Below are 20,938 nucleotides of genomic sequence, written 5' to 3' on the forward strand. Positions count from 1 at the left end.
TGAAATAACTGTGGCATTACCATGACCAATATATGGGAATTATGACTTATTTGTTTGAGAAGTGTTTTTAGAATTTTTTTTCGATTTTTCTCATTTTTACTTGTTAGTTTTGAAATATCAAAAGGTATTCACATGAATATTAGCGATAAAAGAATAAAACATTTTCTTCAGCTTTCTTTCAAACTGATTTCCAAACTGTTAATGTCACCCCCAACATGTCGTTAAATGTATAATATTCTTCCTTATGAAAGCTTTCTTTTTTTTTTTTTTATTACTTTTTTGCTGACTGTTTGTTTGGATTTCCACACAGCCACTATTAATTTAAATTCGGCAAATGACAGCTGGTATGGAAGCATAAAAGATGTGATCAAAAGCCAACAGACAGAGGCAGTTTGGGTATCTGAAGGAAAGGTACTTACTTTATGTACTTTGGGGGGGCCTTTTGTATAGGAGGTTCAGCTAATGGTGACTATATGCTTTAGATGAATGTTGGCCGAGTCTGATGATTTGGGTGTCGTCTGTTGGTGTACTGACTCTTGATGAATGATGTCAGGGAAAATGTTTGGGCTTGTTGAGTTTTAGCATACCTAGTCCTTTTGTTCGTACAAGGGATAGAAAGAAGGAAGAGAGCCACTGCCTATTGAGAAAACATCCATGCTTGGCTGAGCTTCCTCTGGGTCATCATGTTAGGTTAAAGGTTGAAGTCGATGGCCTTGAATTTAGTTTAGACCTTAAAAACTATGAATCGATGTCTGGGGCTGTTGGGAGGAATGGCTGTTAGCCCAACAATTGTTTAGCTAGAATATATGTGCAAAATATTTAATTGCCTGTGTCTGAAGGAAGTTTTTTTTAATAGGTATTTTACTGTAGTGCACACCTAATTAATTTGAAATTTACTCGTTGATTATAACCATACAATTCCCTTCAGTTGTCATAATGTATTATTTTATGCAAAGTATTCAAATGATGGCCAACCATTTAATGCATGGATGGGCATTATCCTTAACGTAAGTGGCTCTCTTATGGCTTATACTCTACTCTTAATATTTAAGTGGTAGACTGTATCAAGTTTTGCTCTTTATAAAACTGTAAATTTAATTTTGTAATTTTTCTATGAAACCCATAGACTGATGGAATTGATGAAGACGACGACCGAATGTCCTATCTGACAGCAATGGGAGCTGACTACTTGAGTTGTGACAGCAGATTAATAAGTGACTTTGAAGACACAGACGGTGAAGGTGGGGCTTATACGGACAATGAGCTGGATGAGGTTCCAGATGATCCAGTGCCAGTTTCAGCGATCAGCCGCTCTTCTGAGCCTGTACATCATGAAGAGGTACGTTTGTAAATGGAGACAGACATATTAGTAACATGTGAAAACATTTGTATTTTACTTCTTCCCCATATATTTTCTTTACAAACAAATATGTCAACTAGAGATCAGTCCAGTTACCTGGAAGACAGCAGTTTTGTCTACTGTAGGTTTTTCCTCGTAAAAAATGTAATGGACCATTATGTATAGAAAACGTGACAGCTTTATATTTGTGAAGATATTTTAACCCCTTTACCCCCAATTGTGGTTTGTACGTTAATGAGCAGGCCAATTTTTACTATTCTGACCACTGTCACTTTATGAGGTAATTACTCTGAAACGCTTCAACGGATCCTGCTGATTGAGATTATTTTTTTCGTGACATATTGTACTTCATGAAAGTGGTAAAATTTCTTCGATATCACTTGCGTTTAGTTGTGAAAAAATTGGAAATTTGGCAAAAATTTAGAAAATTTCACAATTTTCAAAATTTGAATTTTTATTCCGTTAAATCAGAGAGATATGCTACACAAAATAGTTATTAAATAACATTTCCCACATGTCTACTTTACATCAGCACAATTTTGGAACCAGATTTTTTTTTTTATTAGTGCTCTAGAAGGGTTAAAAGTTGATCAGCGACTTCTCATTTTTCCAACAAAATTTACAAAACCATTTTTTTTAGGAACCACATCACATTTGAAGTGACTTTGAGGGCCCTTTATGACAGAAAATACCCAAAAATGACACCATTCTAAAAACTGCACCCCTCAAGGTGCTCAAAACCACATTCAAGAAGTTTATATTAATCCTCCATGTGCTTCACAGGAATTTTTGGAATGGGGAAGAAACAAATGAACATTTAACTTTTTTCACAAAAATGTTACTTTAGACCCCAATTTTTTTTATTTTTGCAGGGGTAACAGGAAAAAATGGACCCCAAAATTTGTTGTGCAATTTCCCCTGAGTAAGCCGATACCCCATATGTGGGGGAAAACCACTGTTTGGACGCACAGCAGGGCTCAGAAGGGAAGGAGCGCCATTTGACTTTTTGAATGTAAAATTTGCTTGAATCATTAGTGGACGCCATGTTGCGTTTGGAGAGCCCCTGATGTGCCTAAACAGTGGAAACCTCCCCCACAACTGACACCATTTTGGAAACTAGACCCCTTGGAACTTATCTAGATGTGTGGTGAGCATCTTGGACCCCCAGGTGTTTCACAGAAGTTTATAACATGGAGCCGTGAAAATAAAATTTTCACATTTTTCCCACAAAAATGTTTTTCAGCCCCCAGTTTTGCATTTTCATAAGGGTAACAGGAGAAATTGCACCATGCAACTTGTTGTGCAATTTCTCCTGAGTAAGCCGATACCCCATATGTGGGGGAAAACCACTGTTTGGGCGCACGGCAGGGTTCGGAAGGGAAGGAGCGCCATTTGACTTTTTGATTGTAAAATTTGCTTGAATAATTAGCGGATGTGCCTAAACAGTGGAAAACCCCCACAAGTGACACCATTTTGGAAACTAGACCCCTGAGGGAACTTATTTAGATGTGTGGTGAGCACCCTTAACCCCCAGGTGCTTCACAGAAATTTAGAACATGAAGCCGTGAAAATAAAAAAATCTAACTTTTTCCACAAAAATGATCTTTTTGCCCCAATTTTTTTAGTTTCACAAGGGTAAGAGGAGAAAATGGAACCTAAAAACTGTTGTGCAATTTCTCCCGAGTACGCCAATACCCCATATGTGGGGAAAATACACTGTTTAGGCGCACGTCAGGGTTCAGAAGGGAAGGAGCACTGTGTGACTTTTTGAACGCAAAATTGCCTGGAATCAAGAGCGGACGCCATGTCAAATTTCGGGAGCCCCTGATGTGCCGAAATAGTGGAAACCCCCCACAAGTGACCCCATTTTGGAAACTAGACCCCTCAAGAATTTTATCAAGGGGTATAGTGTACATTTTGAACCCAAAGGTACGACAGAACTTGATAACATTAGGTCAACATATTGAATAAGTTGTCATTAGTCTTGAGCGCAAGTGCTCGCTACTTGAGTTTGCATCGGGTACTCGGGTATGTACCAAGTATCGCAGGTGCTCGAATGACATGCTCGAGTCCTCGCCTTCATGTTTCATGGTTGTTAGACACCCCAAAAAAAACATGCGGGGATCGCTCGTGCATGGCAGGCGATCCCAGCAACGTATTTTTTGGCCGCAAAGCATATGGGGCGGAGACTCGAGCACCCGCGATACTCAGTGCATATCCGAGTACCCGATGCAAACTCGAGTAGCGAGCACTTGCGCTCAACACTGGATGCCATATTGTCGCCATTTTTTTTTTTTTCTTCACTTTTGAAAAAAACCCAACCACAACTGTAACCCTAGAGTTTATTTTTTTACACCATTCCTCATGCGGTATAAGTGATTAGACGACTTTATTCTTCGGGTCGGTGTGATTACAGCAATACCAGATTCATATCGGGTTTTTATGACTGACAGCTGTCACACACTAAAAGACGCTTTTTTTTGCAAAGACTAGTGTTTGCATCACCATATTTTGAGAGCTATAATTTTTCCATATTTTGGCCGACAGAGTCATGTGATGGCTTGTTTTTTGCGGGACAAGTTGACGTTTTTATTGGTACAATTTTCGGGCACGTGACATTTTTTGATCGATTTTCTATTCTGATTTTTGGGAGGCCGAATAAACAAAAACCAACAATTCAGGAATTGTTTTTTTGCTTTTTTTTTATGCTGTTCCGCGTGTGGTAAAATTGATAATGCAGCGTTATTCTTCGGGTCAGTGCATTTACAGCGGTACAGCATTTATATAGTTTTTTTTTTATGTTTTGGCGCTTTTACACAAAAACTATTTTTTCGGACAATGGAGCTGTGTGGTGGCTTGTTTTTTAGCAGTACCATTTTTATTTACATTCTTCTTTTTGATCGCTTGTTATTCCATTTTTTGTTTGGCGGTATAATGATAAAGCATTGGTTCTTTGCTTCGTTTTTTTTTTTTTTTTTTTTTTTTTTTTTTTTTTTTTACTGTGTTCACTAAAGGGGTTAACTAGTGGGACAGTTTTATAGGTCAGGTCGTTCCGGATGTGGCGATACCAAATATGTGTACTTTTATTGGTTTATTTTTTTTTTCATAATAAATAAATATTATGGGTTCAATATATTTTTATTTTTTGGGGATTATTTTTTTTCTTTTTTTTTTATATTTTTACAATTTTATTTAAAAAAATTTTTTTTTTACTTTTACACATTGTCCGACTATGGGACTTTCACTTTTTGCACCCTTATCGGCTGCATGGCATAGAGAGCAGCAGCTCTCTTTGTCATGCAGCCTGTCAGCGCTGCACACAGGGGAGACATTACTTTGGTCGCGCACTGCGCATGACCAAAGGAATTTCCTGCCTCCTGGTGACCCGGATGCTGCCGCAGACATCGCTGGACGCCGGCAGGAGAGGTGAGTATACCGATCACCTTCCCCCTTGCCACCGCAATGCTGCGATCGACTTCGATCGCAGCATTGCGGGGTTAATGTGCCGGGAGCGGTGCGGGACCGCTCACAGCACATAGCATCGGGTGTCAGCTGTGACAACCAGCTGACACCCGGCGGCGATCGCCCCGCACCGCTTGTGTGCGGGTTCGATCGCAGCGCGCATAATAATACGTAGCTGGCCCTATAGGCCCTGGGCGCTGCTACGTACTATTACTGACAAGGTCGGAAAGGGGTTAACTAGTATTATTAACTGGTATACTAATGAGCCTATAGACAATGGTTTTATTGCCATTGCTGAATTATCTGCTAATACTTCCAGCAGCATTCCGATATCATCAGTACTATATATGAGTGCACCATAACTGACAATCTGTATTCGCACACCTCGTTTGTTGGCCTGGCTGCACAGTATACAATCCTACGCAGATTTTACTTTTTAACCCCTTTACCCCCGAGGGTGGTTTGCACGTTAATGACCAGGCCAATTTTTACAATTCTGACCACTGTCACTTTGAGGTAATTACTCTGGAACGCTTCAACGGATCCCCCCGATTCTGACACTGTTTTTTCGTGACATATTGTACTTCATGATTGTGGTAAAATTTCTTTCGATATCACTTGTGTTTATTTGTGAAAAAAACGGAAATTTGGCGAAAATTTAGCAATTTTCAAAATTTTAATTTTTAAGCCCTGAAATCAAAGAGATATGTCACACAAAATAGTTAATAAATAACATTTCCCACACGTCTACTTTACATCAGCACAATTTTGGAACCAAAATTTTTTTTTGTTAGGGAGCTATAAGGGTTAAAAGTTGACCAGCGATTTCTCATTTTTCCAACAAAATTTACAAAACCATTTTTTAGGGACCACATCACATTTTAAGTCACTTGGAGAGGTCTTTATGACAGAAAATACCCAAAAGTGACACCATTCTAAAAACTGCACCCCTCAATGTGCTCAAAACTACATTCAAGAACTTTATTAACCCTTCAGGTGCTTCACAGGAATTTTTGGAATGTGGAAGAAAAAAATGAACATTTAACTTTTTTCACAAAAATGTTACTTTAGGCCCAATTTTTTTTATTTTCGCAGGGGTAACAGGAAAAAATGGACCCCAAAATTTGTTGTGCAATTTCCCCTGGGCACGCAGATACCCCATATGTGGGGAAAAACCACTGTTTGGGCGCACGGCAGGGCTCGGAAGGGAGGGATCGCTATTTCACTTTTTGATTGTAAAATTTGCTTGAATAATTAGCGGATGCCATGTTGCGTTTGGAGAGCCCCTGATGTGCCTAAACAGTGGAAACCCCCCACAAGTGACCCCATTTTGGAAACTAGACCCCCCAAGGCACCTATCTAGATGCATAGTGAGCACTTGGAGCCCCTAGGTGCTTCACAAATTGATTCGTAAAAATGAAAAAGTATTTTTTTTCCCCACTTTTTCATTTTTACGAATCAATTTGTGAAGCACCTGAGGGTTCCAAGTGCTCACTATGCATCTAGATAGCTGCCTTGGTGGGGGTCTAGTTTCCAAAATGGGGTCACTTGTGGGGGAGCTCCAATGTTTAGGCACACAGGGGCTAATTTGTTAGCGGACACCATGTCTCGTTTGGAGAGCCCCTGATGTGCCTAAACAGTGGAGCTCCCCCACAAGTGACCCCATTTTGGAAACCATACCCCTCAAGGATTTTATCAAGGGGTATAGTGAACATTTTGAACCCAGAGGTACGACACAGAATTTGATAACATTAGGTCATCATATTAAATAAGTTGTCATTAGTCTTGAGCGCAAGTGCTCGCTACTTGAGTTTGCATCGAGTACTCAGGTATGCACCATGTATCACGGGTGCTCAAGTGAAATGCTCGAGTCCCCGCCCGCATGTTTCACGGTTATTAGACACCCCCCAAAAAAACATGCGGGGATCGCTCGTGCATGGCAGGCAATCCCCGCGAGGTTTTTTTGGCCGCGAAGCATATGGACTCGAGCACCCGCGATACTCAGTGCATACCCGAGCACCCGATGCAAACTCAAGTAGTGAGCACTTGCGTTCAACACTAGTTGCCATATTGTCATCTTTTTTTTTTTTTTTTTACTTTTGAAAAAAAAAAAACAACCCCAACCCTAACATTAGCACAACCCCAGCCCTAGCGTTTATTTTTTACGCCGTTCCTCGTGCGGTATAAGTGATGAGATTACTTTATTCTTCGGGTCGGTGCGATTACAGCGATACCAGAATCATATCGGGTTTTTATGATTGACAGCTGTCACACACTAAAAGACACACATTTTGTAAAATCTAGTTTTTGCATCGCCATATTTTGGCAGACAGAGTCATGCGATGGCTTGTTTTTTGCGTGATGAGTTGACGTTTTTATTGGTGCCATTTTCAGGCATGTGACATTTTTTGATCGCTTTCTGTTCCAGCTTTTGGGAGGCAGAATAAACAAAAACCAACAATTCAGGAATTGTGTTTTTTTACAGTTTTTTATTCTGCTCCGGGTGTGGTTAAAATTGATAAGGTAGCTTTATTCTTTGGGTCAGTACGTTTACAGCGGTACCACATTTATATCGTTTTTCTATGTTTTGGCGCTTTTACACAATAAAAGCTATTTTATAGAAAAAAATATTTTTTTGCATCGCTTTATTCTGAGAGCTGTAACTTTTTGATTTTTCGGATGATGGAGTTGTATGGCGGCTTGTTTTTTGCGGGACGAGATGACGTTTTCAGTGGTACCATTTTTATTTATATTCGTCTTTTTGATCGCGTATTCCATTTTTTGTTTGGCGGTATGATGATAAAGCATTGTTTTTTGCTTTTTTTTTTTTTTTACCATGTTCACTGAAGGGGTTAACTAGTGGAACAGTTTTATAGGCCAGGTCGTTCCGGACGCGGCGATACCAAATATGTGTACTTTTATTGTTTGTTTTTTCATAATAATAATTATTGATGGGTACATTATATTTTTATTTTTAGTGGATTTTTTTTTTTTCTGGGAGTTTTTTTTTTTTTACTTTGTCCCACTATGGGACTTTCACTTTTTTTATTCTGATCGCCTGCATGGCACAGGAATGCAGCACCATCCCTGTGCCATGCAGGCAGTCAGCGCTGGACAGGGAGAAGATAGTTTGGAGATGCACTGTGCATGTCCAAACAATCTTACTGCTGTCTGGTGACCCGGATGTTGTCATGACGACATCGGGTCGTCATGGCAACACCCGGGAAGCCGGGGCAGACAGCGCTGGAGGCCGGAAGAGGAGGTGAGTATACCGATCACCTCCCCTTGCCTCCGCAATGCTGCGATCGACTTCGATCGCAGCATTGCGGGGGTTAATGAGCTGGGAGCGGTGCGGGACAGCTCCCTGCACATAGTACCGGGTGTCAGCTGTGACAATCAGCTGACACCCGGCGGCGATCGCGCCCGCTCAGCCTGTGTGCGCTCTCGATCGCGATGACTTACTAATACGGGTCAGGCTCTTAAAGCCCAGGGTACAGACGCGTATTAGTACGTCATGGGTTTTAAAGGGGTTAATAGTTCATGTCACATAGTGAGTCGGGATATAAGGTTTCTAAGCTGTATTACAAGAATTTTGGCAGCGTCATTATGTCTTCTTAAACCCCTTCACCCCTGGCCATTTTTCATTGAATGACCCCATTCATTTTACCATATAATTATACTTGAAAATGAAAAAGAATTCCAAGTACTGTGAAATTGCAAAAAAAAAAATGTAATTCCACAATTTTTTTTTAAATTTAATATTTTTCACTATATGGTAAAACTGACCTGGCAGTATGATTCTTGAGCTCAGTATGAGTACGCAGATGCCAAACCTGTATAGTATGTTTTTTTTTTTATGTTGTGAAAATTGTTTTTTGCTTTTGTCGCCATTTTCCGAGACCCGTAGCATTTTAATTTTTTGGGATACGAGGCTGTTTGAGGGCTTATATTTTTTGCTCCCTGAGTTGACATTTTTACGGATACCTTTTTGGGGTAGAAACCATGTTTTGATCGCCTAGCGTGTGAGCCCACATCAAAGGCAGGGACACAACATATGATGTAAATGTCATAGGTCATGAAGGGGTTAAAGTGTACTGTAGAATACAGCAGAAGAAAAAGTTTCAATTGTATTATTGTGTGTGAAAGGTGTTGGTGTGGGGTTTGGCCAATTTTGACTGATGTCGTGGAAGGCATATAAGTCGAAGGACCCCAATTAATAAACATAGCCTTGGGGTAATTTAATGTACTGTACTTTGAGTATCGGGATACTGGGCTAAGAATGTTAAGAAACAACTTCTCTAAAGCACCTACATTGGGAGATTGTAGAAAACTGAGAAGTTGCTAAAATTCTACAAATAAGAGTTTTGGTGTAAATCCCTTTTCTAGCCTATAGTTAAACCAGTTCCTGAACCAAGAAGTCAAATGAAAAGTGCTGGAAGCAGAGAAGTTCTACGAGAGCCAAGTCCACCTCCATTTAAACCAGAACCACCAAAGGTATATTCCATCAGAGTATTGTTCAATGTAGCAGACATAATAATCATGTTATCTAAATATTTTTAAAGCTTAATTTACTACTGAGCCCTGTTTTATTTGCCAGTAAAATGTTCTAAATACAGAAGCAAATATTAAAGTGTAGCCATCCCTTTATGATCAATAGGAATTCAGCTGCAACCTCTCCCCCCACCACCATCCTACAATCTTTAGAATGAAAGGACCGCAGCACTAGTTAAGGCTTCACTGTTACTTACACCTCCGTTCTTGTGGCCACTTGATGCATCAGGAAATACAGCTCCGCTCTATTCACTTTAGTGGCCACGAGTGCCGCTGTGTAGAGTGAAATGTCAAGTGGACCTCCACTAATTTATTCTCAAACTAAAAAGTTGCCGATGTTTCCGGCCCCTCCCCCTACCCTTTTCTTGAATGTTAAAGGGAGTCTGTCATCAGGTTTTTGCTACCGTATCTAAGAGGAGCATTATATAGAGCCAGACACATTGATTCCATTGATGCACCACTTACTTTACTGGGCGCTGCAGTTTTGATAAAAATCTGCTGCCGATCTACCAGTTCCCTGTATGCAGAGTTCTGCCTATCACCGCCCACAGCACTAATTGGTAACTTTTTGTGTACACTGTGTATAGGCAGAAAGTTGCCAATAAGTGATGTGGACGGGGATAAGCAGAACTTAGCATTCAGGGAACTGGTAGATCTGCAGCAGAGAAAACCAGTTATTTTATCAAAACTGAAGCAAGTGGCCAAGCAAGGGTATATGCACAGTCTTTTTCAGGCAGATTCCGCTTAGAGCAGGGGTCTCAAACATGCGGCCCCTGAGGCTGCTTTATGCGGCCCGCAGACTCGGACCCCTTGATGATCCTGACCAGGTCCAGGAGGAGCCGCCGACAGCAGCGCTGCATTGCCACACAGAGACCGTCTCCCAGCACAGCATTTCCAATGCCAGCCGCTGGCCAGTCAGAGGCCAGCAGCTGATATCTGCATGTCGGCGCAGCGAGTATGACGTCATTGCCATACGCAGATGTCAGCTGCTGGCCTCTGACTGGCCAGCGGCTGGCATTGGAAATGCTGTGCTGGGAGACGGTCTGTGTGGCAATGCAGCGCTGCTGTCGGCGGCTCCTCCTGGACCAGGTCGGGATCGTCAAGGGGTCTGACTCTGTGATGCCTGCTGGCCACATCTGCAGGAAGGACGCCGAGGGAACGGAGGACAGATGAGAATCATCTTTTTTTTTTTTTCTATTTTGTGTGTGTGAAGAACAGCACAGGGGGCACATAGCCACAAGATGGGGACCTGGATAGGGCACATAGCCACAGGATGGGGACCTGGATAGGGCACATAGCCACAGGATGGGGACCTGGATGGGGCACATAGCCACAGGATGGGGACCTGGATGGGGCACAGAGCCACAGGATGGGGACCTGGATGGGGCACAGAGCCACAGGATGGGGACCTGGATGGGGCACAGAGCCACAGGATGGGGACCTGGATGGGGCACAGAGCCACAGGATGGGGACCTGGATGGGGCACAGAGCCACAGGATGGGGACCTGGATGGGGCACAGAGCCACAGGATGGGGACCTGGATGGGGCACAGAGCCACAGGATGGGGACCTGGATGGGGCACAGAGCCACAGGATGGGGACCTGGATGGGGCACAGAGCCACAGGATGGGGACCTGGATGGGGCACAGAGCCACAGGATGGGGACCTGGATGGGGCACAGAGCCACAGGATGGGGACCTGGATGGGGCACAGAGCCACAGGATGGGGACCTGGATGGGGCACAGAGCCACAGGATGGGGACCTGGATGGGGCACAGAGCCACAGGATGGGGACCTGGATGGGGCACAGAGCCACAGGATGGGGCACAGAGCCACAGGATGGGGACCTGGATGGGGCACAGAGCCACAGGATGGGGACCTGGATGGGGCACAGAGCCACAGGATGGGGACCTGGATGGGGCACAGAGCCACAGGATGGGGACCTGGATGGGGCACAGAGCCACAGGATGGGGACCTGGATGGGGCACAGAGCCACAGGATGGGGACCTGGATGGGGCACAGAGCCACAGGATGGGGACCTGGATGGGGCACAGAGCCACAGGATGGGGACCTGGATGGGGCACAGAGCCACAGGATGGGGACCTGGATGGGGCACGGAGCCACAGGATGGGGACCTGCATGGGGCACAGAGCCACAGGATGGGGACCTGCATGGGGCACAGAGCCACAGAATGTTTGCCATTATTACTATATGATACAATATTACTGTATGTGGTAAATTGGGGGAAACAAAATTGTAAAAATCAAAAAAATAAAAATAAAGTATGAAAAAATATTGGGCATTAAAAATGCTGCTTTATACGTAAACTAAAGTAAACACAAAAAAGTGCACGTTTATTATCGCCACATCCATAACGACCCAAGCTATAAAAAAATAAACACGGCAAAAATGTTCAAAAGGTGTATACAAAAAAAATGGTATCACTAAAAATGTCACATTGAACAAAGAATGCAGCCCCCCAAATTCAAATTTTTTCCATGTGCGGCCCATATACCCAGCCGAGTTTGAGACACCTGGCATAGAGAATGGTGCGAAAGCCACTAGCTGTAGAGCTGATGCAAGAATGACGGCAAAGCCACTTCCAAAAAATGACCATCTCTGTGTTATTTAAGCAGCTTCATCTGGGAAAATTCTGTGTGCTCATACCCTAAGTGATACGTCACTGGAATCACGCTCTCTGCCCCTGCATAATGCTGCTCTCCATGTGATAATAAAAACCTGGTGACAGATTTCCCTCAAAGCAGATCTTGCTAATATGTCACAACATTCCATGGTGGAAACAATTCATTAAACCTCTGCCGAGTTCCCATACAAAATTGAACTGATGTCATCTGACTTGTACAGTCATGGCCAAAAGTATTGAGAATGACACCAAAATTATATTTTCACATGATCTGCTGACCTCTGGTTTTTATTAGTGTTTGTCTGATGTTTATATCACATACAGAAATATAATTGCAATCATATTATGAGTACCAATAGGTTATATTGACAGTTAGAATGAGTTAATGCAGCAAGTCAATATTTGCAGTGTTGCCCCATCTTCTTCAAGACCTCTGTAATTCTCCCTGGCATGCTCTCAATCAACTTTTGGACCAAATCCTGACTGATAGCAGTCCATTCTTGCATAATCAATGCTTGCATTTTGCCAGAATTTGTTGGTTTTTGTTTGTCCACCCGTCTCTTGATGATTGACCACAAGTTCTCAATGGGATTAAGATCTGGGGAGTTTCCAGGCCATGGACCCAAAATCTCTATGTTTTGTTCCATGAGCTATTTAGTTATCACCTTTGCTTTATGGCAAGGTGCTCCATCATGCTGGAAAAGGCATTGTTGGGTGCCAAACTGCTCTTGGACGGTTGGGAGAAGTTGCTCTTGGAGGACATTCTGGTACAATTCTTTATTCATGGCTGTGTTTTTAGGCAAGACTGTGAGTGAGCTGATTCCCTTGGCTGAGAAGCAACCCCACACATGAATGGTTTCAGGATGATTTACAGTTGGCATGAGACAAGACTGGTGGTAGCGCTCACCTCTTCTTCTCCGAATTGGCTGTTTTCCAGATGTCCCAAACAATCGAAAAGGGGATTCATCAGAGAAAATGACTTTGCCCCAGTCCTCAGCAGTCCACTCCCTGTACCTTTTGCAGAATATCAGTCGGTCCCTGATGTTTTTTTCTGGAGAGAAGTGGCTTCTTTGCTGCCCTCCTTGAAACCAGCCCTTGCTCAAAGAGTCTCCGCCTCACAGTGCGTGCAGAAGCACTCACACCAGCCTGCTGCCATTCCTGAGCAAGCTTGGCACTGCTGGTAGTCCGATACCGCAGCTGAAACAGTTTTAAGATACGGTCCTAGCTCTTGCTGGTATTTCTTGGGCGCCCTGGAGCCTTTTTGACAACAATGGAAGCTCTCTCCTTGAAGTTCTTGATGATGCGATAGATTGTTGACTGAGGTGCAATCTTTGTAGCTGAGATACTCTTCCCTGTTAGGCCATTTTTGTGCAGAGCAATGATGGCTGCACGTGTTTCTTTAGAGATAACCATGGTTAACTGAAGAGAAACAATGATACCAAGAACCAGCCTCCTTTTTAAAGTGTCCAGTGATGTCATTCTTACTTAATCATGACTGATTGATCGCCAGCCCTGTCCTCATCAACACCCACACCTGTGTTAATGGATCAATCACTAAAACGATGTTGGCTGCTCCTTTTAAGGCAGGACTGCAATGATGTTGAAATGTGTTTTGGGGGTTAAAGTTCATTTTCTGGGCAAATATTGACTTTGCAAGTACAGTAATTGCTGTTAAGCTGATCACTCTTTGACATTCAGGAGTATATGCAAATTGCCATTACAAAAAATGAAGCAGTAAACTTTGGAAAAATTACTATTTGTCTCATTCTCAATACTTTTGGCCATGATTGTATTAGATCATTGATCTGCACTGATGGTCTTCGAACGATGTATAAGGTAATGTAATATCTCATACTTTTACATTGTTGCTTACAGGTTAAGCCACAAGGCAAGGATGAGCTTTATGATTCTCCTCGCGGTTATGATGCTAAACGGAGCAGTTCCAGCGTTGCCAGCAGTGAAACTTCAGGTGGATCAGCCAAGGCTGTGCCTCCTCCTGTTGCTGTAAAGCCTGTAATTGGTGGGAAGCCCATACTGAAGCTTCCCGTTACAGTGACCACTTCAGCTGGGATTGAAGATGATGCACAAGAAAAAGAAGTGTTAAATCCGCCCAAGTCTGTTTTGGGAAAAGTGAAAATATTTGAAAAAATGGATCACTCCGCAAGGCAGCAAAGAATACAAGAACTACATGAGGCACAAAATGCACGAGTAAGTAATGCCCATCACAAGCACATAATTAAATATATAGTATTTACTCTGTCGCCTCATTGGGGGACACAGGACCATGGGTGTTATGCTGCTGTCCACTAGGGGGCGACACTATGCTTAATCTAAAAAAGATTAACATTGGCTCCTCCTCTGCAGTATACACCCCTGGACGGCGTCAGCCATCTTCAGTTTTTGCTTAGTGTCGCAAGGAGGCACACCTAAAGATTTTTACTCCATTTTTTTCCGACGGAATTACGGATGAAGATAAGTGGGTCTCCGGCGAGACTCCTGGCATGGCTCCTTTTCCATAATTTAATGGCTTATATTCACAAATCATTCGGTGTAAAAAAAAAATTTAAGGCATTCTGTAAAAGGTATACGTTTTTGCCCAGTGGCTGCTATTTAAAGCAGACATCCACCATATAACAGCTTGACATTTGGAAGCCAATTTCTAAGCTGATCAGTTTCATATAATCTCATCCTATTATTTGTCATAGTATATTGAAGTTAAAATTAAAGACTTTTAGCTTTAATACTATGCAAATTTACATTCAAATTGAATAGTGTATGAAAAATATGTATTTTCCAGAATACAGATTTGTTGCAGTTCACTCAGCACAAATTGCTGTGCCTGCCATTTTGCTGTACAGTAGAATGCCAAGCAAATGGTTAAATCAAAAAAATAATACTCGCCTGTCCTGCAGCCTGCGGAACTCTTCATAACCTCTTCCTGACGGTTATGTTCATACTCTTCGGCCTATTTGCTCCAGACCTCCCTCCAGTTTTACATTTAAAATTTTAGCTGGGAAATGCAAAGCAAATATACCTGGTGGTCTCCCTTGCACATTCTTCAGCAGGTTATATACAGTGCCTACAAGTAGTATTTAACCCCCTGCAGATTTAGCTGGTTTGATAAGATGCAAATAAGTTAGAGCCTTCAAACTGCATTCGAGAGTAGGTTTTATGAACAGAAGCATAAATCTTACAAACCAAAAAGTTATGTTGCTCAGTTGAATTTTATTAAATTTTAAACATAAAAGTGTGGGTCAATTATTATTCAACCCCTATGTTTAATATTTTGTGGAATAACCCTTGTTTGCAATTACAGCTAATAATCGTCTTTTATAAGACCTGATCAGGCCGGCACAGGTCTGTGGAGTTATCTTGGCCCACTCCTCCATGCAGATCTTCTCCAAGTTATCTAGGTTCTTTGGGTGTCTCATGTGGACTTTATTCTTGAGCTCCTTCCACAAGTTTTCAATTGGGTTAAGGTCAGGAGACTGACTAGGCCACTCCAACACCTTGACTTTTTCCCTCTTGAACCAGGCCTTGGTTTTCTTGGCTGTGTGCTTTGGGTCGTTGTCTTGTTGGAAGATGAAATTACGACCCATCTTAAGATCCTTGATGGAGGAGCGGAGGTTCTTGGCCAAAATCTCCAGGTAGGCCGTGCAATCCAGCTTCCCATGGATGCAGACCAGATGGCCAGGCCCCTTGGCTGAGAAACAGCCCCACAGCATGATGCTGCCACCACCATGCTTGACTGTAGGGATGGTATTCTTGAGGTCGTATGCAGTGCCATCCAGTCTCCAAACGTCACGTGTGTGGTTGGCACCAAAGATCTCGATCTTGGTCTCATCAGACCATAGAACCTTGAACCAGTCTGTCTCAGAGTCCTCCAAGTGATCATGAGCAAACTGTAGACGAGCCTTGACATGACGCTTTGAAAGTAAAGTTACCATACAGGCTCGTCTGGAACGGAGACCATTGCGGTGGAGTACGTTACTTATGGTATTGACTGAAACCAATGTCCCCACTGCCATGAGATCTTCCCGGAGCTCCTTCCTTGTTGTCCTTGGGTTAGCCTTGACTCTTTGGACAAGCCTGGCCTCGGCACGGGAGGACACTTTCAAAGGCTGTCCTGGCCGTGGAAGGCTAACAGTAGTTCCATAAGCCTTCAACTTACGGATGATGCTCCCAACAGTGGAGACAGGTAGGCCCAACTCCTTGGAAAGGGTTTTGTACCCCTTGCCAGCCTTGTGACCCTCCACGATCTTGTCTCTGATGGCCTTGGAATGCTCCTTTGTCTTTCCCATGTTGACCATGTCTGAGTGCTGTTCACAAGTTTGGGGAGGGTTTTAAATAGTCAGAAAAGGCTGGCAAAAGAGATCTTTAATCCACACATGTGAAGCTCGTTATTCTTGGTGCCTGAACTACTTCTTAATACTTTAGGGGGACCAAACAGAATTCTTGTGGTTTGAGGGGTTGAATAATAAATGACACTCTGAATTAACTTTTAACGTTTTTTTAAAAAAAAAAAAAAAAAAATTTGCTGCAGTGCATTTCCCACTTCCAGGCTGATCTACAGTACAAATGTCACAATGCCAAGTTAATTCCGCATGTGTCAACCAGCTAAATCTGCAGGGGGTTGAATACTACTTGTAGGCACTGTAGATGAATACATGTCTTTTAATCAGTGTCATTGTTTACATTACTGGTACTTTAACCACCATTTGTACAGCCTTATAATAGTGCCATTCTTGTGTGAAAGCTAAAACAGTGTTTTTCTGGTTCTGCAGCTGGAACTGGCACAGAAACTTCCCGATATCTATGCTGTGCCTATAAAGACACAGAAACCTGAACAGAATCGACCTCAACCAACGAGGTAACCGAGTCTTAATTCAATGCAAAACAGATGGGTTTAGTAGCAAGTCTGTTCTGCATTATAGTAGAAGATCAGATAGTATATATCAAAAAATCTGTTTGTAAAGCTCACCGTACACATTAGGTTTTGCTCACATTTGCACATAAAATCGGCAAGTGCAACGTGATAAAAAAAAAAAAAGACGTATATCAGACATGATTCGTCAATAGACGCAAGTAAAAAAAACTGGCATCACACAGACCGAGTCCAATTTTTGCGCACACATCTCAAAGGAAACATGAAATTTCATCAGCCAAGTACAGTAAATGCATAGCTAGAACCCTCAGAATGGATAGATATCCTGTAGATATGTAATTTCACAAGATTCCTACAAATAATAAACTTGCACTTTTTAATGTTTTTCATGTGGCACTAAAGAGTGTTTCTTTATTTTAATCTAATAAATTAAAAAAAAGGTCCTCCCTATTTTTGATAACCAGCAAAAGGTAAAGCAGACAGCTGTGAGCTGGTATCATCAAGCTGGGAAGGTCCATGGTTATTGGGCCTAAAAATACGAGCCCGCAGCCGCCCCAAAATTGGCGCTTCACATTAGATACGCCAATTCTACCGCTTGGCCCAGCTCTTCCCTATTGCCTTGGTGCGGTGAGCAATCATGGTAATGGTATTTGTGGTTGATATCAACTGTGATTTGTTAAAAATCACAGCTTGCATCAAGCCCTGGTGTTACTAATGCAGAGGTGTTTATCAGATGCTCCCTTTACCCACCCAGTAATAGTAAAAAAATAAAAAAATCACACACAGGAAAAAAAATTTTATTTGAAAAACACTCCCTAACACTTTCCCTCTTTCTCAGTAGACAAGGGAATCCGCCGTGGTCCACCAATGCATATCTGAAAAACCTAAGTGAGAAAAAAAAAACAATACACTATCCCATGTTCACCAATTTAATTGACAAAAATGTTACCACGCAGGTCCGACGTAGTCCAGCGTGCCCGAATCTGGCCCTGGTGATTCTGAATAGCAGTAACGTTACTGCTATTCACAGTCGCTGGGTAGGGACGTCACTGCTCATCAGAGTAGCAGAGTCACGCTGCCCTCTGTGAGACCCGGCGATTCTGAGTGGCATAGTTACTGATGTTGCCCCTCATCAGAATCGCTGGCTCATGCTGTGCTCTGTGAGTCTCGGCAGCTCTGAACAGCTGTGACGTCAGTAACTATGCTGCTCATCAGAGTCACCTGGTCTCAGAGAGGGCAGCTCTAATGAGCGGTGACGTCACTACCCGGTGACTGTGTATAGCAGTCGATTGAGCCAGATTCGGGGAACGCTGGACTACGTCAGACCTGCGTGGGAACATTTTTTCAAATTGGTGTGCGAGAACAAGGGAATGTTTTTCAGGTATCCACTGGTGGACCACGGTGGACCTTCGTGGCTTTTTTTTTCATTTAAAAATAAATTGGTGAATCATGGAAAGTGTCAGGGAGTGGTTTTTTTTTCCCAAATAAAACTTTTTTCTGTATGTGATATATATATATATATATATATATATTACAGTACAGACCAAAAGTTTGGACACACCTTCTTATTTAAAGATTTTTCTGTATTTTCATGACTATGAAAATTGTACATTCACACTGAAGGCATCAAAACTATGAATTAACACATGTGGAATTATATACCTAACAAAAAAGTGTGAAACAACTGAAAATATGTCTTATATTCTAGGTTCTTCAAAGTAGCCACCTTTTGCTTTGATGACTGCTTTGCACACTCTTGGCATTCTCTTGATGAGCTTCAAGAGGTAGTCACCGGAAGTGGTCTTCCAACAATCTTGAAGGAGTTCCCAGAGATGCTTAGCACTTGTTGGCCCTTTTGCCTTTACTCTGCGGTCCAGCTCACCCCAAACCATCTTGATTGGGTTCAGGTCTGGTGACTGTGGAGGCCAGGTCATCTGGCGTAGCACCCCATCACTCTCCTTCTTGGTCAAATAGCCCTTACACAGCCTGGAGGTGTATTTGGGGTCATTGTCCTGTTGAAAAATAAATGATGGTCCAACTAAACGCAAACCGGTTGGAATAGCATGCCGCTGCAAGATGCTGTGGTAGCCATGCTGGTTTAGTATGCCTTCAATTTTGAATAAATCCGCAACAGTGTCACCAGCAAAGCACCCCCACACCATCACACCTCCTCCTCCATGCTTCACGGTGCGAACCAGGCATGTAGAGTCCATCCGTTCACCTTTTCTGCCTCGCACAAAGACATGGTGGTTGGAACCAAAGATCTCAAATTTGGACACATCAGACCAAAGCACTGATTTCCACTGGTCTAATGTCCATTCCTTGTGTTCTTTAGCCAAAACAAGTCTCTTCTGCTTGTTGCCTGTCCTTAGCAGTGGTTTCCTAGCAGCTATTTTACCATGAAGGCCTGCTGCAGAAAGTCTCCTCTTAACAGTTGTTGTAGAGATGTGTCTGCTGCAAGAACTTTGTGTGGCATTGACCTGGTCTCTAATCTGCGCTGCTGTTAACCTGCGATTTCTGAGGCTGGTGATTCGGATAAACTTATCCTCAGAAGCAGAGGTGACTCTTGGTCTTCCTTTCCTGGGGCGGTCCTCATGTGAGCTAGTTTCTTTGTAGAGCTTGATGGTTTTTGCAACTGCACTTGGGGACACTTTCAAAGTTTTCCCAATTTTTCGCACTTACTGACCTTCATTTCCTAAAGTAATGATGGCCACTCGTTTTTCTTTACTTAGCTGCTTTTTTCTTGCTATAATACAAATTCTAACAGTCAGTAGGACTATCAGCTGTGTATCCACCAGAGTTCTGCACAACACAACTGATGATCCCAACCCCATTTATAAGGCAAGAAATCCCACTTATTAAACCTGACAGGGTACACCTGTGAAGTGAAAACCATTTCCGGTGACTACCTCTTGAAGCTCATGAAGAGAATGCCAAGAGTTTGCAAAGCAGTCATCAAAGCAAAAGGTGGCTACTTTGAAGAACCTAGAATATAAGACATATTTTCAGTTGTTTCACACTTTTTTGTTAAGTATATAATTCCACATGTGTTAATTCATAGTTTTGATGCCTTCAGTGTGAATGTACAATTTTCATAGTCATGAAAATGCAGAAATTTCTTTAAATGAGAAGGTGTGTCCAAACTTTTGGTCTGTACTGTGTATATGTATATATATATATATATATATATATATATATATATATATATATATATATATATATATATATATATATATATAGATATATAGATATTATAATATAATGCTGGGTTAGTAATTGTGGTGATTTTGGACAAATCATAGCTGATATCAACCCCAAATATCATTCCACCGCACCAGGGCAATCTGGAAGAGCCAGGCAAAGTTAATGTGATGCGCCACTTCTGGCGTTACAGCGAGTTTGTATCTTTAGGCTGGGAAGGGCACAATAACCATGAATCTTCCCAGCCTGATATTAGCCTGTAGCTGTCTGCTTTACTTTTGCTGGTTATCAAAAATAGGGGGGACCCCACATGGTGTGTTTTTTTTTTTTTTTTTTTTTTTTTTTTTAAATTAGGTTAAACAAGGATAAACACCCTGTAGTACCACATGAAAGGCACTAAAGGATGCAAACTTATTATATGTAGGGTGTTTGTGAAAGGTTAGATATCCTGTAGATATATCATATCATCTATTATATCTCTAATATCTTTCTATTATCTGACCTATATCTTTATTATAAGATTGCTTTATTAGTTTTGTAAACTAAGTTTAAGTTACATAGAGTATTATAGTATGTGAAAGATGTTAAAAAGGCATTGCATATAGAATGTAAAACGAATGCTGGGTGAGGGAAAAAAAAATAAATAAAAAATCGCACACTCGCATGACATTCGGAGAGGCAGACGCATGACACTCGTCCAACTTTTCAGGATGAACATTGGATTTTTAATACGCAGCGAACCCTCAGATGTATATTGGGCGTACCCACTGATTTATCAGGATTGACCGGTCATCTAATGTGTTACGCAGAATTCATATCTGTGGCATTTTCGTAACA

At 42.2% G+C, this 20,938-nt stretch overlaps 1 protein-coding gene across 5 annotated transcripts in view; it reads left to right on the forward strand.

Annotated features, from left to right (window-relative positions):
- Positions 1-20,938, forward strand: part of TJP2 (tight junction protein 2) — a 136,973-nt gene that overhangs the window by 115,044 nt on the left and 991 nt on the right. For all 5 annotated transcript variants that reach the window (XM_073669899.1, XM_073669882.1, XM_073669866.1 and 2 more), the window contains 5 exons: positions 311-411; positions 1,127-1,339; positions 9,209-9,316; positions 13,891-14,223; positions 16,800-16,885. In XM_073669899.1, the coding sequence (XP_073526000.1) occupies positions 311-411; positions 1,127-1,339; positions 9,209-9,316; positions 13,891-14,223; positions 16,800-16,885 (841 nt within the window). The remainder of the gene's footprint in view (positions 1-310; positions 412-1,126; positions 1,340-9,208; positions 9,317-13,890; positions 14,224-16,799; positions 16,886-20,938) is intronic.

This window comes from Phyllobates terribilis, unplaced genomic scaffold (genome assembly GCF_046119375.1).
Source record: "Phyllobates terribilis strain yellow unplaced genomic scaffold, ASM4611937v1 Scaffold_1__5_contigs__length_1240528914, whole genome shotgun sequence".
Classification (NCBI taxonomy): Eukaryota; Metazoa; Chordata; class Amphibia; order Anura; family Dendrobatidae; genus Phyllobates; species Phyllobates terribilis.